Raw genomic sequence first — 18,247 nt, 5'->3', positions numbered from 1 at the left:
TTTTGACAGAATGTAGTCATATTGTTATTCTCAGTTGGGACTTTTTACAGGCATTACAAGCAGTCATAGACTGTGGAGGCCAGAGCTCCAAATTGACACAGCTATTCCACTGAACACACATAACAAATGCTTGTCTGCACAGTTGTTTGCCAGTGAAGACTTTATCCTACCATCCTCAAAGAAATGAGTTCCAGTCATCAGTCGAAATTCTCAGTTGAACTGGGAAGCATTTCTTGATTGTAAAAAGCTATATAGGCTCACAAAGAAATCTGAATGCCAGCAATGATCATAAGCATTGTAGAAAGTCAAGGATAATTTTGGATCACAAACTGCCACAACCAGCCACAGCTCATACCAACAGGTATATGCCCAGGGACAATTGTACCAGTCAAGGAAGGGCAGCTTAGTGCCATCGACAGAGGATAAAACCCTCCTCCCCAAACACACACACAACAATTGACAGTGCAAATGAGTGAGCCACTATCGAACTGCCAGTAGGGTATGGTCTAACCAAGGAACAACGTCATTGAGTGATAGCCATTCCTTGTCAATTTTTGGATGCTTTCAAATCTGGAATGAAGGAAAGACAGACCAAGGAGCCCATGGTAAAACACCATGTTAATTCCTGGGGATCATACACCAATTAGCCATTGCTCATATACACTGTCATCACCTTAACAACAGATAATCTGGCAGGAAGTGAAGAATATGCTGCAACATAACATCACTGACCCTTCAGAGGGCCATTGGTTCTTTCCTGTGCTTCTTCAGAAGAACATGGATGACACATGGCGTTTCTGTGTTGGTTACTGATGGCTGAACAGAATCTCAAAAAAAGATTTCTATATATTGCTGTGCATTGATGAGATGCTAGATTGCTTGAAAGGAGCAAAGAATTTCCATCTATGGACATGCAGACAAGCTTTTGGAAAATTGAGGTTGGCAAATCTGCTTGGGATAAGACAGTCCTCATAACTCGTAATGGACTCTGTGAGTTTGAAGGTTGCTATTTGGATTGTGTAATGCCCCAATCACCTTCAAACATATCATGGACAACCTGCTTTGCTACCTTAAATGGACAATTCTTATGTGGTATCTGGAGATACTGTCATTTTATTAAGACATTTCAAGAATATCTAAGCTCCCAAACAACCATGGCGAAGTATGTTCACATTGCAGGTCTCTGCCTCAGTCTGCTAAAGTTCTTCCTCTCCACACAAGAAATAAAAATCTTGGAGCACCTTGTGAATGGTGAGAATGTCCATCCTGATCCAGAGCAAATATGAGCAATCACAGAGTTTCCAACTCCTTAGCACAATCATGATGTGAGAAGTTTTTTTGGAATGTGCTTGTACTGCTATGATTCTGTACCAAGGCATGTCTCTTGCAAAAGCTACTGCAGGGAGATGCTAGGTTTTCCTGGAATGAGTTGCAAGAAAGAGCTGTCCTTGTTCTTAAGTAAGTGCCGACATCTTTTCCAATTCTAGTATTGTTTGATGAGAATTCTGAGACAACTTCACATCGATGCTATCAGTTTTGAAATAGGAGCAGTTCTATTTCAGAATCAGCAAGCTGCTGAAAAGGTGGTAGCTTATTCTTCCAGAGTACTCTCCAAGATGAACTACTCTACAACTGAGAAAGAATGCCTTGCAGTTGTTTTGGCCATAAATGAGTCCTGTTTGTATTTATTTGGCAGCCCATTCACTGTTATGATGGGCTACCGTTCTTTCTGCTGGATGATAAGCCTGAAGGATTTGTCAGATTGACTGGTAATGTGGGCACTGAGGCTTCAGGAGTATATCACAATACTCTACAAAAGTGAATGCAAACCCAAGGACTCTGGGTGTCTTTCAAGGAATCCTTTGGTAGAACAATACTAGTGTGGATGAAACCACAGTCATTGCTGCATTAAATGACGCTGCTGTTGAACAAAGGGAAGATCCAGCACTGCTGAAAACCTTAGAAGCCTTGAAGGAGGAGGAACTGATCAAGGGAGAATTCTAATTAATTAACAGTGTTATATGAGAGAAACTGTAGTCCATTGGAGAAAAATAGACACTTCTCATCCCAGCTCATCTTTAGCCAGCTATCCTGAAGTTTTTCTGTGATGCTTCAACATCTGATCACATGGGATTCATAAAGACTAGACTGAATCAACTCTAGGTGTCACAGGCCGTGTCTCTACCAATCCATTGAACAGCCACTGCCAGTGGCAATGATGGAAGCATGCACCCCAGTTACCTCCAAGGCATTTGGCACCCATCCCATCTGCAGCAGTGCCATTCCACAAATTGGAATCAACCTCTTGGTGGAGAGGTTCCCAAAGTCAAAAGTAGGAATCAATGGATAATAGTTGGCACTGACTAAGTCACCTGATATGCTCTCTCTAAAGATGTGCCAACTGCTGAAAGTCTAGAAATTGCAAAGTTCCTTATAGAAGACATAATTTTGAAGCACAGAGCACTCAGTGGCATGATCTTTGATTGTGGGAATGTTTTCCAGTTGAGACTAGTATAAGAGGTAATTACACATTGGGACATAAACTACAAAATGACAGCTGCCTACCATCCACAGATAAATAGCTTCACATAATGCATTAATAAGATGCTGGCAGATTTAGTTCCAATGTAATTAATGTTGAACACAGGGATTAGGTTACAGCACTGCCCACTGTGACATTTGCATACAACACAGCGAAGCAAGACACTACGGGCTCCACACCATTCTTTCTGCTCCAGTTTTAAGAGGCTGATACAAGAATGGACACACTGTTCCTGTTTCAACTGCATGATACTCAGGATGAATATGTGAAACACCCCATCACCAAGGCCAAAGAAGCAAGACAGCTGGCTGGCATACAGGCTGTGGTCATATAGGAGAAGAACTGAGAGCACTTCAGTGCCAAGCATTGACCAGTGAGGTGCAGTGCTCGAGATTTGGTTTGAAGTTTCACACCTGCCCATAAAGTATGACCATCAGAAAAGTTACTAAAGTGCTACTTTGGGCCATATCATATCCTCCCTCACTTGTTGAATGTCACAGATGAAGTCAAGGATTACAACTTTTCATCAAGAAAACAAAAGTGTGGAGCCATCATCCATGTCCTCCATGTGAAGTTCTGCTACAGTGCAGAGGTGCAGACCCACTCGATGATCATGAAGCTTCAATGGGAGTTGCTACCTTCAATACTCATAATAGTAAAGAAGAACTAACAACTTGATTAGGATGTGAGGAGGTCACTGTCCCTCCAGGAGGAGGAGCATTGCCACAACATACGACACGTGCATTTGGCACTCACTGGTTGGTGTATGGGAGCTGACCAGTCCAAACTTGATCACCAACAATTATTTGTTATATAATATATATCATTCCTGAAATTTTCTTGAACTATCTTATATTTGAAATGTTTATATGTTCTGGACTATTTCATGTCTATGTAAATACCAGCATTATGGAATATTCAGTCTGTGTATAAGTAACTCCTCTCTCTGTCAAGGAGTTCAATTCTGTTCTGGCTGTATGTTGGTGTCAGTAATAAATGTGCTTCATTGATGATCCTGCCTTATGGGTTCAAACTCGATTGTGATTTCTTCGTGACAATATTTCATTAAAACCGATTACCAGTTTTGGCTTTTCAACAATCATCAGATCTAAAAATTTTAGCACAGATATGTGTAGTCAGAATTGACTATGTAATGTGCCAAAGACACTAATTTTTATAATATAGCACAGTACAGACATTACTGGTCTCATCAGGAAGTAAAAAGGACCTCGTTCCATGGTCTCATGACTTACTTTGTAAGAGTGCAGTGTCTATGACACTTGTACTCGTGGCTAGCTGGTGGGCCTTAAATTGTAGTATTTCTGGTTGTTACAGGTCTTTTCTGGCAGGTGACATTGTCATGTCATGCTGACAACACTTGAAGCAGAAAACCCTGAGAGACAGTCTGTGGTTGTGTGAGTCAGAAGTTGAGATTGGCTGAGTTAACATTTGGGCACAGAGTTACAGGAAATCAGTATGTGAAATTGATGGTGGAAAGTATTAAAGCTGTTATATTGAGTATTGTATATTATTATATACACAAAGGTTAGTTACAAATGGATTAGAGAATCTTTGGAATTGAGCAGTTATAAATCAAGGGGCCAGGTGCCAGCTTATGCAGTTTGTGTTGACATCCATTATTCGTGTTGATAACGGCATATAGAATAATTTTTAGTTGATCTTTAGTATACTTATAATCAGGCTGGTACTGAACCAAAGTGAATGAACTATTGCTTCTCTGGAATAAATGAACTATGTTTTGCAAATTATATCACTGCCAATGAAAAGGACATAGTTAGATGTGTCCTATTGTTAGAACATTAATAAACAAAGTTGGTGGACACTGTCAACTTCCCAGCTCTATTTATTAATTTTGTGTTGTAGTTAATTACAGGCACTTGTGGGCACTGTGCACTTAGCTTTCTTCCTTAGCCAGGCGTGAACCTTTTGTAAGTTGTCTCCTTTTGAAAGATCTGATTGTCTTCAGAATTAAATTAACATTGTATTTCAAGAAAAGGAAAGGGAGCTTACAAATGGCACCCAATGTGACTGACAGGATGCAATCTTCAGATTCAAAAATCCCAGAAAGGAACTGAATAATTTGGAACTATGCAAGACAACAACAGGGAGGGTAGCATGTATGTGAACTACAATAGTTACTGACATATGTAGAAAGAAGTAACCTACAAGTGAACCAGGGAACACAATCATTACTTCAGAAAGAAGATGAACTGCACTGGTATGAGTCATGATTATCATGGCATATCAACGATAGCACTGCAGCGAGCTATGTTCTTAAGCTAAACAAGTTTTAAGTTCCTCATACTTTTCAGAAAATACTACAGTTCATTTAATTTGTGGGCAACCGGGTTTTTTGGAGGTAGACAACTTACAAACACATCACTCCTGGGTAAGGATGAAACTGCATGCCAGCTTCTTGCAGTGTAACTGCAATTAAATACAACACAAAATTAAATAATGGAAAATCTGGTGTGGAATGTAAAAATACTATGAAAAGGATAGTTGCTAATGAGCATATAGTTGAGATGAGATGCTGATTTGCAGATAGGTGCAGCAAAAGGACTGTCAGAAAGTTAGCTTTCAGCCAACAAGGTCTTAGTCAGAAATAGAGCGCACACGCACGCATGCATGCACACACACACACACACACACACACACACACACACACACACACACACACACACATATTTATTCACCTAAACGCAGCTCACACACACGACAGCTCTGGCTGAGGCCAGAGTGTGAGCAGTAGCGTGTGGTAGGAGAGGCAACCAGGTGGTGGAAGTAAAGAGCAGGCTGGGACGAATAGTAGGGTAGGGATGGGGGACACTGAGTGCTGCTTGTGGGAGTGCTCAGGGGTCATTTGTTTGTGAATAGTGCACGCACGTGTGTGTGTGTGTGTGTGTGTGTGTGTGTGTGTGTGTTTGTGTTCTCTATTTCATACAGAGGCCTTGTTGGCCAAGAGCTCACTTTCTGACAGTCTTTTTGTTGTGCCTATCTGCAACTCATCATCTCCGTTCTATGGTGAGTAGCACATATCATTTTCATAATATTGTTACAACACAAAATTACTAGCTAGTGATGTCAAGCATCCTCTGCAATAAAAGACGCATTGACTTAACTTATTAATCATCATACAACAGAAATGGCAGTAATAAGAGTCGAGGGGCATGAAAGGGAAGCAGTGGTTGGGAAAGGAGTGAGACAGGGTTGTAGCCTCTCCCCGATGTTATTCAATCTGTATATTGAGCAAGCAGTAAAGGAAACAAAAGAAAAATTAGGAGTAGGTATTAAAATTCATGGAGACGAAGTAAAAACTTTGAGGTTCGCCGATGACATTGTAATTCTGTCAGAGACGGCAAAGGACTTGGAAGAGCAGTTGAACGGAATGGACAGTGTCTTGAAAGGAGGATATAAGATGAACATTAACAAAAGCAAAACGAGGATAATGGAGTGTAGTCAAATTAAATCGGGTGATGCTGAGGGAATTAGATTAGGAAATGAGACACTTAAAGTAGTAAAGGAGTTTTGCTATTTAGGAAGTAAAATAACTGATGATGGTCGAAGTAGAGAGGATATAAAATGTAGACTGGCAATGGCAAGGAAAGCGTTTCTGAAGAAGAGAAATTTGTTAACATCGAATATAGATTTATGTATCAGGAAGTCGTTTCTGAAAGTGTTTGTTTGGAGTGTAGCCATGTATGGAAGTGAAACATGGACGATAACTAGTTTGGACAAGAAGAGAATAGAAGCTTTCGAAATGTGGTGCTACAGAAGAATACTGAAGATAAGGTGGATAGATCACGTAACTAATGAGGAGGTGTTGAATAGGATTGGGGAGAAGAGAAGTTTGTGGCACAACTTGACTAGAAGAAGGGATAGGTTGGTAGGACATGTTTTGAGGCATCAAGGGATCACAAATTTAGCGTTGGAGGGCAGCGTGGAGGGTAAAAATCGTAGAGGGAGACCGAGAGATCAGTACACTAAGCAGATTCAGAAGGATGTAGGTTGCAGTAGGTACTGGGAGATGAAGCAGCTTGCACGGATAGAGTAGCATGGAGAGCTGCATCAAACCAGTCTCAGGACTGAAGACAACAACAACAAACACAACAGAACATGCCTACCTAAGTCCTTCTCATTGACACTGATGTAATCCACTAATCAAAGTTCATTTTTATTCATGTTGGTTCAGTACCAGGCAACTACAAGTTATTCTATGTGCTGGTATCCACACTAACAATAGGTACTCACACAAATGGCATATGTTGACATCTGGACCATAAAATTTATTTCTGATTAATGCGAAACATTCTACAAGTCACATACTTTGGTTAACCTTTGTGTATTAAATAATATATGCCTTGGTATACCTGCTGTAATATTTGCCACCGTATTTTCACATGTCCATTTCCCATGACTCTGTCCTCAGATGTTAATCACCCTATCTCAACTTTGAAGTCTCATAATCTGTCTCAGATGGCTCACTGCTGTAGGTATTGTCAGCATAACACAGCATTGCCCCAGCTGCCAGAAAAGACATGTAACAACCAAAAATACTATTATTTAAGGATCACCAGCTAGTGGGTTCTAGGCCATTGAGCGTAAGTGTCAAATACACTGTGCTCTGACAGCTTCTGGGCAGTACTGAAGAGGATTTGTGACAGTCAATTTCCTTGCCTGACCCCTATCAGTCTTTGAACAGCTGACAAGCAAAAACCTTTACGAGGACCATTCAGAAAGTAGGGAACCTTTTGTGGCTGACGCTGCGAGGCGTGTGCCGATCACATATATTTTGGTATGTGTGTTCTCGGCAGCTCAGTCGGCATCCATCCATGACAGCGGAAACGTCTCTGCACGTCTTGTTTTTTCGATATTCGAATTTGAAATGTGCACTGCAACCAAAGATCCCGTCAGTTGTTAGGTGCAGTCTGTGGTAGGGTTTTTGTTGGCAAAAAACCTAAAACCTATAGAAATGTATCGTGAACTGTGCGAAGTGTACGGAAACAATGTAGTGAGTGAATGTTCCATCCGGTAATGTTGCATTCAGTTTAAAAATGGCCAAACCAACAATCATGATGAAGAGAAGGGTGGACGCCTCAGTATTGTGACTGACATTCTTGTCGCTAAAGTTGATGATATAAACCGTCACTTCACAATAATGGAGCTTTTGCTTTCTTTTTCACAAGTTTCACAGATGTTGTTGTTTGAAATTGTCACTCAAAAGCTAGGCTACCACAAATTTTGTGCACGATGGGTGCCTAAATTTCTTACAGACCACCATAAAGAACAGTGAATGGGGACAACATTGACATTTCTGGAGACCTACCACAAACATGGTGATTCATTACTGGTTTGAATTGTAACCGGTGATGAGACTTGGGTGAAACTTGCCAGTTGCGATACAAAATTGGAGTGGGGGCACTGAAGGTCCCTCCAAAAATGAAGAAAATGTTTGTAAACCTTCTCAGCAAGGAAGCTGATGGCGACAGTGTTTTGGGATAGGCAAGGTGTACTTCATATTGATTTCCTTGAATGTGGAGCAACAATAAATTCTGCATGGTACTGTCAAACTTTGCATGGCCTTAGAAGAGCAGTTCAAAACAAATGCCAAGGAAAACTGACATCCAAAATCTTGTTTTTGCATGACAGTGCCTGACCTCACATGGCAAACTGCACTAAAGACCTCCTCTATTCATTCAAATGGGAAATTATCCCTCATCCGCCATACAGTGCCAATCTTGCACCAAGCGACTTCCACTTGTTTCCCAAGATGAAGAACTGGCTTGCAATGCAGTGCTTTGATGACGACGCAGGCGGGTGTGACTCACTGGCTGAAGTCTCAGGTGGCAGAATTTTATGACAAAGGTCTTTTGAAGCTTGTCCATTGCTATGATAAGTGCCTCAATGTGTTTGGTGACTATGTGGAAAAGTAGTATGTCAGTCGCTCTTTCAGATGTATATAATAAAATGTATTTCTTGTACTTAATTTTTTTCTTAATGCCAAAATGTCCCCTACTTTCTGAATAGCCCTCATATTTTCATTATTACTGTGAAGTACTCCATGAGAGTTGTATGAGCATATTGGCTGTGGACATATTGTATTTCAGATAGGAAAACCCAGTGTTTAAAAAAAAAATGTTCAATGAGTGAAGCTTATTATCAGTGGCTAAGTTTGGATTAGACTGGATACTTTGTGTATGTCATAGATTCAAAACAGAGAGACTTTCAAGGATGTGAAATATGTTGCAGCAAAAAGTATTTAATTTTAGCTCGACATACACAAAGTAAAGCAGTCCTCAGGAATGGCCACATCAGTTCTGGTAGAACATAAATACTTTAGGAATAAAGGAGACAATTAAGCAAAAAGCAGAAGCATTGATTCATAAAAAAAAAAAAAAAATTGTGAACTTTTGGATGAATCGTTTCTTGAGCTAGAGTATGAACACACACACACACACACACACACTTCAAAACTAGTTGAGGAACCCAATGTTGCCTGGGTATTTGTCTGTACCTGATACTTCGTACACATGGAGTTTATTTTTGACTTAAAAAGCTTATTTGTATATGACTTTTAAAGTAGTATGATTGGGTAAAAAGCTTTTTTGTATAAAATGTTTAAAGTAGTATGATTGGGGACATGATTGAAGAGCTTGTTTGCTTCACTAAGGTGGGAGAGAGCCATGTAGAGCTGGTTGTGCAAAAATCAGCTGACACTAATTTTCATGCTCACAAAACACAGTGTATGATCTTGTGCTTTGTTTATGGTCATGACATAATGTAAGTTCATAGGAGTTGTACATATTTAAATCAGAATAATAAATTGTTAGGAATAAGCAAAATTTGGAGTATAAAACTCACTCACATGCATCACTTACCATCAAAATGTCTGCTTCTATGATGTTACGTTGGACAGAAGTAACTTTAATCTTCTGTGAGTGAAGGGTTCTTAGGAGTGAGATAATGCATAACAGTCTTGATCACAGTTATGTCGTGCTTCACTTTTAGAAGGTGTTTCCAAAGAACAAGTTAAAGCCAGATGTTCTTGAGCCACACAAAGTGTCACCGATTCTTGAGACCACATAGTCATCAGTTTCTTAGCCATTCTGGTGTATTCAGAAAGACTCGACTGCTTTCTAGGTATTTATATTAATAAATAAAATGAAATCAAAATGTAATGATTAGGCACCCAAACCACAAAGCAAAGTTAATCAATTCCTTTTTCATAGCAAAGAATATAAATAAAATCTGTCAAAAGAAGCAAAGCAAGTTTTTAACACAAAGTGAAATCAGTAAATCCATATATCTTAGCCATATAAATTCCCTGTCGTTTGTATTCATAAAGATAAGATTGCAGTGCCTAATTCTGTCACTGATGTAAATTTCCAGAATTAAAAATAACAGCCTGTCTGTTGGTTCTTTGATGTACTATGGAAGTAACACAGCTCTCAGTTGGTTCTTTGGGGTACTGTGGCATGGTGGTTAACCTCCAAGCTACTAAGCAGAAAATACACTCCTGGAAATTGAAATAAGAACACCGTGAATTCATTGTCCCAGGAAGGGGAAACTTTATTGACACATTCCTGGGGTCAGATACATCACATGATCACACTGACAGAACCACAGGCACATAGACACAGGCAACAGAGCAAGCAAATGTCGGCACTAGTACAGTGTATATCCACCTTTCGCAGCAATGCAGGCTGCTATTCTCCCATGGAGACGATCGTAGAGATGCTGGATGAAGTCCTGTGGAACGGCTTGCCATGCCATTTCCACCTGGCGCCTCAGTTGGACCAGCGTTCGTGCTGGACGTGCAGACCGCGTGAGACGACGCTTCATCCAGTCCCAAACATGCTCAGTGGGGGACAGATCCGGAGATCTTGCTGGCCATGGTAGTTGACTTACACCTTCTAGAGCACGTTGGGTGGCACGGGATACATGCGGACGTGCATTGTCCTGTTGGAACAGCAAGTTCCCTTGCCGGTCTAGGAATGGTGGAACGATGGGTTCGATGACAGTTTGGATGTATCATGAACTATTCAGTGTCCCCTTGACGATCACCAGAGGTGTACGGCCAGTGTAGGAGATCGCTCCCCACACCATGATGCCGGGTGTTGGCCCTGTGTGCCTCGGTCGTATGCAGTCCTGATTGTGACGCTCACCTGCACGGCGCCAAACACGCATACGACCATCATTGGCACCAAGGCAGAAGCGACTCTCATCGCTGAAGACGACACATCTCCATTCGTCCCTCCATTCACACCTGTCGCGACACCACTGGAGGCGGGCTGCACGATGTTGGGGCGTGAGCGGAAGACGGCCTAACGGTGTGCGGGACCGTAGCCCAGCTTCATGGAGACGGTTGCGAATGGTCCTCGCCAATACCCCAGGAGCAACAGTGTCCCTAATTTGCTGGGAAGTGGCGGTACGGTCCCCTACGGCACTGCGTAGGATCCTACGGTCTTGGCGTGCATCCGTGCGTCGCTGCGGTCCGGTCCCAGGTCGACGGGCACGTGCACCTTCCGCCGACCACTGGCGACAACATCAATGTACTGTGGAGACCTCACGCCCCACGTGTTGAGCAATTCGGCGGTACGTCCACCCGGCCTCCCGCATGCCCACTATACGCCCTCGCTCAAAGTCCGTCAACTGCACATACGGTTCACGTCCACGCTGTCGCGGCATGCTACCAGTGTTAAAGACTGCGATGGAGCTCTGTATGCCACGGCAAACTGGCTGACACTGACGGCGGCAGTGCACAAATGCTGCGCAGCTAGCGCCATTCGACGGCCAACACCGCGGTTCCTGATGTGTCCGCTGTGCCGTGTGTGTGATCATTGCTTGTACAGCCCTGTCGCAGTGTCCGGAGCAAGTATGGTGGGTCTGACACATCGGTGTCAATGTGTTCTTTTTTCCATTTCCAGGAGTGTATTACATAAAACTTTTAAATTATGATAACTTTTCTTTCCATGATCTGCTTTTGATGAAATAAAGCCTGTATGCTGCCCCAAGTTACACTAAAATTACCTGTGAAAACTTCATGAAACATTCATCTGGTCGTTTTAGAGTGATGTGTTCAGACAGACATAGTGGTTTTGCAGTTTTATTATTAATAATGATAAAAAGGAAATGCAGATTACCCTGCCAGAATTCTTGTTTATTGATTCAATATTTTTATGATCCTTATTACCCTTATTTGCTTTTTTTTTAAAAAAAAGAGATGTTGAATTAATCTTATGGAATTTTTTGTGCTTTTTTTCTTGAATAATTAATTTTACGTTATTACACAATATTAAAAACCATGTCTTCAATAACAGTATTTAAATGCGCTGTTTGTCAGTCACATCGGCTGAAGAGTTATTGATAACTGAAATTCTTCTTCTTTGCAGCTTGGTGTCAATGGCTACTCTTTCATTATTAACAACAATGGTCATATATTGTACCATCCAGATCTCCGGCCATTGGTAAAGTATTGTTAATTAGTAACAAAGTTTCTCCATACATATATTTCATATCACAAATCATAACAGTTTTCAGTATTGTAATTGAGTCCCACAGCTTGTGGATATTTATTAAAACTTGTGTTGTAGCACTGCTAGCTGCGATGAAATCTTTATTATAACTATTGAGTTCGATTGTGTCACTGTCACCAAACATGAGATACCTGATGATTGCTGGTCATGAGGTACTTGATGATAATCAATAACATTCAAAAGTGTTAGTAATAATGAAGATTTTCATAGCATTTGATTCTTTAAATTTTGCACTGCTTTTAAATTCATTACCACCTAAAACCTTCACACACCTATACACTTGTACACACACACACACACACACACACACACACACACACACACACACACATTTATGCAAGGTAAGAGTAGAAATGTGACTGTGTAGAATTGTTATTGTACATTTGGTCATCTGTCTGACATAAAGAATATGTGAAATATGTTGAAAGGGAAATACACAACATGATTTTTGATCAACAGCAGTTTTTATTTAAAAAGACATTTTTCACATTACTATATTGTATGATTTAAGAACAGGCATAATTAAGTTCCTACATGGAAAGTCTTTGATTTAAATACACTGCAAAAACAGAATTGATTAGAATCAGTTGTGGAAAATGTAGCTTGTAGTATACTATTTGACTAGCAGTTGCAGCATATTGCAAAAAAATTGTAGTTGCTGTAACTTAAAAATCCATGTCCTTTTCCATGTCTGTCACTGTAGATCAAGAATGGAAATGGTCAGGTAAGTTTCACATAAAAAAAACCTAGGTATTTTAATTTGGTAGTTGCAATATTTTGCTACCATGTTGTTTCAGGCCCTGTGCTACTGAATGACTTTTGTTTCTCTAAATCATTTGCACTCCTTTATTTTTTTATACAGTCATTTTTCTGCTAGATCAGACAAGAACACAGCATAAGCAAGGTGCAGCTAGACACGGTCACTTCGATTAATGCTAGGCATAATATTGCAAAGTGTTATGAAATGGAATGAGCATGTCAGATTGGTAGTGGAGAAGGCCAATGTTCACCTTCATTTTATTAGGAGAATTTTGGGAAAGTGTAGTTCATTCATAAAGGAGACTGTTAAAGTGTTTGGGGTCCCCATCACGGCAGGTTAAGGAAAGAATCGAAACAATTCAGTGGTGGGAGTTAGATTTGTTACCAACAGGTTTGATCAGCACACAAGTATTGTGGAAGTGCTTAATGAAGTGAAAAATGGGAATTCCTGGAGGGATGATGATGCTCTTTCCACAAGACACTATTCGCAAATTTAGAGAACTGGCTTTTGAGGCCAATGTTTATTTCACATAAGGACCATGAAGATAAGATGTGAGAAATCAGGGCTCGTATGGAAGCTTTTAGACAGTCCTTTTCCTTTGCTCTGTTTGTGAGTAGATGTGAATTTTGTTTTCTTCTGCTTTTGTGGACTCTGTTTTAATATATCTGTTTTAAGAAATTGTCAGTAAGGCTTTCTTCTTTTGCTCTAAAAAGTAATGTATCAATAAAGACATCTACACTTTTCATGATGCTCAAACAGCTAACCTTCATGATTGTGTTGTTGCCTATAAGTTACCATCCATTCAAAATTTTGTAACATTACAACTTGTTCTGTTATCTTTAAATATTTTCTGCTGTTACAAAATCTATATAAATGTGACACAATGTCCATAAGTTGTTATAGGATTGATTTGTGGTAATTATAATGAAATACAAATCATATCTCAACAAGGAATCAATGCATTTGTCTCTGGGAAGGAGCAGTGTCATGAATTGTGGCTGAAGTTTAGAAAAATAGTTGGCCAAGCACGGGCTAGATATTTACGTAGTGGAACAAGATGAGATGGACCTACCATGGTATGTAGTCTCTGTCAAGAAACATGTAAATGCTCAATAAATATATGACAGAGCATTGGGTTATAGATGAAAAGATGCTAAATAAAACACATTTAGCTGTCAAAACGGCAATGTGGGAAGACTTCAGTGACTACTGTACTAGAATCTTATTGAAAGCCCTCTCACAAAACACAAATTTTGGACTTATGTAAAAGACTTATAGTGGACCCTCAATTAGTGTCCAGACACTCATGGACAAGAGAAGAACTGAAACTGAGGTTAGCAAAGCAAAAGCAGAGAATACTTTACTCCATTTTCAAATGTTCCTTTACAAAGTAAAACTCAGGAGTAATTCCCCAATTTAATTACCCAATCATCGCAGAAAAGAGTGAAATAGGTATTAATGTCAGTTGTGTTGAGAAACAGCTGAAGTCATCAAAATTAAACAGAGCTCCAGGGTCTGATGGAATCCCTTTCAGATTTTCCACTGAACTTACAGATGAATTAGCCCCTCTTTTGAGTATAATATACCAATGATCCTGAACAAAAAAAAAAAACATGCCAGAATATCCTGCTATGGCAGTGGAGCACAGTGTACAGCCACTGTTCCAGTCCTGAGAAATGTTGACAGAAAATAACCTGATGGCCCTAACAGGCCATGGCTTCAGGTGAATTAGCCTTTATGGAGGGATATAGTCCATCAGCAGAAGAAATTCAACTGGAATCCATGATGATAGATGGTAACAGCTTCATTATTTGTTCACCTTGGCCACACTCTAGATACTATCTGCTGTGGTGACCCATGTTTGAGAATGCAGCCCAGTCTGAAAACTGCACAAGGAAGGCAACAGGCAATCACATCATACTTACTCCACAGGAAAGTCTTTAACATGACTGTAAAACTGAAAAGCCATGGCCCCCAGTTATCAGGGGTGCTAAGAATCTCTGGACCACTCACGAGACGGATAGTGACGTGGAATAGCAGCAGCTTATTTCAAAGTGGAAAGACTACAAAGCCATCAGAGGGGCAGAAAGACTTCAAGTTGAGATCCTTAGAATGAGTGGGATGTTCTGGCCTAATTTGGGAATGGTTAACTGTTATCAAGTGTATTATACTGGCAAAAATGGTCCCTACAATTTCAATGGAGTAGTGTTCACGGTTCATCCAGTTATCAGACAGACTGTCAAGAAAGTTGTACCTGTGTCCTGTAAGGTCATTTTCTTCCAGTTCAATGCAGAACCTATTCTGCAGAAAGTTATCCAAATGTATGCACCAGTGCATGATATGTTGGTTTCGAATCATTTTTCCACCCAACTCAAGACAGCCCTGTCTTTCACCAAACCAACAGAGGATCCTGCAGTGATGGATGATTTCATTGCCAGGTAGGCTATAATTGACATGCTGATATGGTAGAAAATTTTATTTTAGAGACTGGCAATGATGAGAAAATTGGTCACCTCATTTTGAGTTGCCTCTACATCGTCTCTATGCGTGAACAATCAAATTACTGCATCCTTGTCTACAAACAATTCAGAGATTCCATAAGTCACACCGACACGTGAAAAACAGTGATCAAAGTTTACAAACGTTTATTGACCAAAGAAAAAAAAGCCAGCTTCATTGATAATAAAATCACAATTACAGTATCTCACAGGTATGAAGACTGGACAGTATGGTGATTCCAGAGTCTGTCAAAGTATCACAATTAGGGTCTTCTTAGACAAATATATGTCTTTGGCAAATATTATAAGTCCGAATAAGCTGTCCTGAATAACACCAGCATATGAGCATAAATGTTTATCCTGGATACCGTCTGATTGTGCCAAGGGAACAACGATGGAGGCTGAATACAGCAGTGGCAGTCCATATGGTGGGGTTTGAGCGCATCCTAAGACAAGGAGGTAAATAGCTCCCACCTGTATGTTAGGAGAGGTTCTCAAAGCCGGAAGAACTGATATGTGTGCCCTGGCACCAAGTTTTATAGTGGCCACCAGTGGAATACTCATGGCACTATGTTTTTGCCATATGGATGGTGGACACAAATAGGTCCCTTGGAAGGGGCAGCCTCTGCTAGTGCTGGTACCACCACCTTATGTCCATCCGTTACTGTGACAGGGCGAGTCTGCGACACTGAAGGCTGCAAGCATGCCTGAGGTGCCCAGAGGTTTGCCAACTGCTTCTGTGAATATCTCTGGTATTTCATACCTCGCCCACCAGAAAAGAACGAGAGGCTGCAGCCCATCTTGATGTCCTCATGTGGGTGCTGGACTGCAGTCAGTGCAGCATCCAAGTTCATGGGGATGGCTTCTGGTGTCACTGTGGTAGAGGCAGCGTTCTGGCTCTGGGTTGCATTGTCCATATCTCAGTTGGCTGCCCTGTCCTCTGCCATCCGGTTGATGAGGGTGGTGGCTCTGGAATAGCAACCAGAGTTATACCTGTGTCTGTTATACCAGGACCCAGGCATTTTTTGAGCTGATAGATGTGCTTCTAGCAGGTGACACCGTTAGCCAAAGTAATTTCCGCCATAGATTAGTCAAAGAGATGGGAGATGGTGACAGGTAGCCATTGTTGTTGCCCCAAGAAAATTTAAGGGCCCACACAGGGTTTTGAATGGTAAAGTGATGGTGCTGAGTGTGCTGAGTGGCTTCAGGGCCAGACTAAGGTTGCAGCAGAAAGAGTTGGAACTGGTGAGAACATCCATGTAGTTTCTCTGCTGGAGAGGAGCTCTCCTGGGAAGTAGCTTGATAGGATGCCGAGAATAACAAGAGCTTGTCGTCTAATGGATGGTGCTGACGGAGTTTGGTCATTTGTGTTTTGAATGTCCTGATGAATCTTTCTGCCTTGCCATTGGAAGCTGGGTGAAAGGTGTTGTGTGTATCAGTTGGAAGCTATTTTTTTTTCTCAAAATTGCATAAACAATGTAAATGTCAACTGTCTGAAACAATTGTTTTGGGAAGTCCTTCAGTGGCAAAAATATTTGAAAGAGTGTGGATGCTGCAGTCTGAGGGTGTGTCTGACATTTTGGAGACATAGGGAAATGTGCTTCCCACATTGACCACAATAAGTCAGGAGAAGCTAAGGAAAGGTCCAGCAAAGTCAATGTGTAGGTTGGACCAAGGTTCAGAGGTGTCAGGCCAGGGGTAATAATGGTGACGGGAATCTGCCTGTTTGCTTTGGCCTGTATGACAGGAAGAGACTAAGGTGGTAATGGCTGTGTCCATGTTCTCCCATTCACATTCTGCCCTGTGATGCATTTAATCAGGATAGTGCCCAAGTGTCCTTCATGTAGGTGCTACAACACCCATTACTGTAAGGTTGTTGGAATAACAGCACCATCTTGTATGAGACAGATATTGAGCAGCAATAAGATTTCATGTCAGTGAGGCCAGAATCCTTCGGTTTCTGGATTGCTGATGCCTTTCTGGTGTGGGGGGCATCTGCTCTGGACAGTGATGCTGACTGCCCTAAATGTGGGATCCATGTTGATGTGTTGTGCGGTGAGTTTTGCAGTGAGCAGGAGGTGACTGACAACCTAAGCCAGAGTGATGTCCAAGTGAAAACACAGCCCAGATTTGTCATTGAACACCTTGTCGTTGCCCACAGGTAAATGAGATAGCAGGTCTGAGATGGCATGCTGTGATGTTGTTAGACATGGGATATCTTATGTGTAGACAGAAAGATGAAGGGCTGTGTAGTGCAAGTGTGAATAGTGACTATTGCATTGAATGACAACAGAAGCAGTTTGTGTTCAGTCATGACTGTCAAGTGGTGGCCGTAGATGTAATCATGGAATTTCTTTACACCGAAGATGATGGCCAGGGCTTCTTATTATATTTGGCTGTAATTGCACTGTGAAGTAGACAAGAGTTTTGGACACAAATAAAATTGCCTATTCACCTCCATTGATGATGTTAGAGAGAACCGCCCCTAGACCATAATCTGAGGCGCCTGCTTCCTATACCAATGGGTATCGCACATCATAAGCCATTAAGCATGTGGGATGCAGGAGTGATTGCTTGAGCTTTGAGAGTGCCATGGCACATTCTAGGGTCCATTGCCACTTGACATATTTCCACAGTAGTTGGTGTAGTGGTTCCATGATTGCAGCTGCATGTGGTATAAAATGCCTGTAGTAGTTCAGGTGTCTTAATGCAGATTGAAGCTGAACTGTGTTTGTTTGTGTATGTAGATTTTGGATGGTATCAACATATTCTGGTGTAAGATGAAAACCTAAGGCCATGAATAAGTATATCCTAAGTATGTGACTTGAGAGACAAAGAAGAGACACTTGTCTTTGTGCTATTTGAGATTGGCCTCATGTAGCTCTGTGAA

At 41.1% G+C, this 18,247-nt stretch overlaps 1 protein-coding gene across 4 annotated transcripts in view; it reads left to right on the top strand.

Moving 5' to 3' along the window:
* Nucleotides 1–18,247, top strand: part of LOC126365875 (voltage-dependent calcium channel subunit alpha-2/delta-3) — an 859,858-nt gene that overhangs the window by 583,230 nt on the left and 258,381 nt on the right. For 2 of the 4 annotated variants that reach the window (XM_050008567.1, XM_050008565.1), the window contains exons 12-13: nt 11,956–12,030; nt 12,803–12,823. In XM_050008567.1, coding sequence (XP_049864524.1) covers nt 11,956–12,030; nt 12,803–12,823 — 96 coding nt within the window. The remainder of the gene's footprint in view (nt 1–11,955; nt 12,031–12,802; nt 12,824–18,247) is intronic. The other 2 variants (XM_050008568.1, XM_050008566.1) reach the window with 1 other exon arrangement.

The sequence above is a fragment of the Schistocerca gregaria genome, chromosome 4, assembly GCF_023897955.1.
Source record: "Schistocerca gregaria isolate iqSchGreg1 chromosome 4, iqSchGreg1.2, whole genome shotgun sequence".
NCBI classification, from domain to species: Eukaryota; Metazoa; Arthropoda; class Insecta; order Orthoptera; family Acrididae; genus Schistocerca; species Schistocerca gregaria.
Note: the sequence above shows the minus strand (reverse complement) of the source record. Positions and strands in the feature narration are given on the sequence as shown.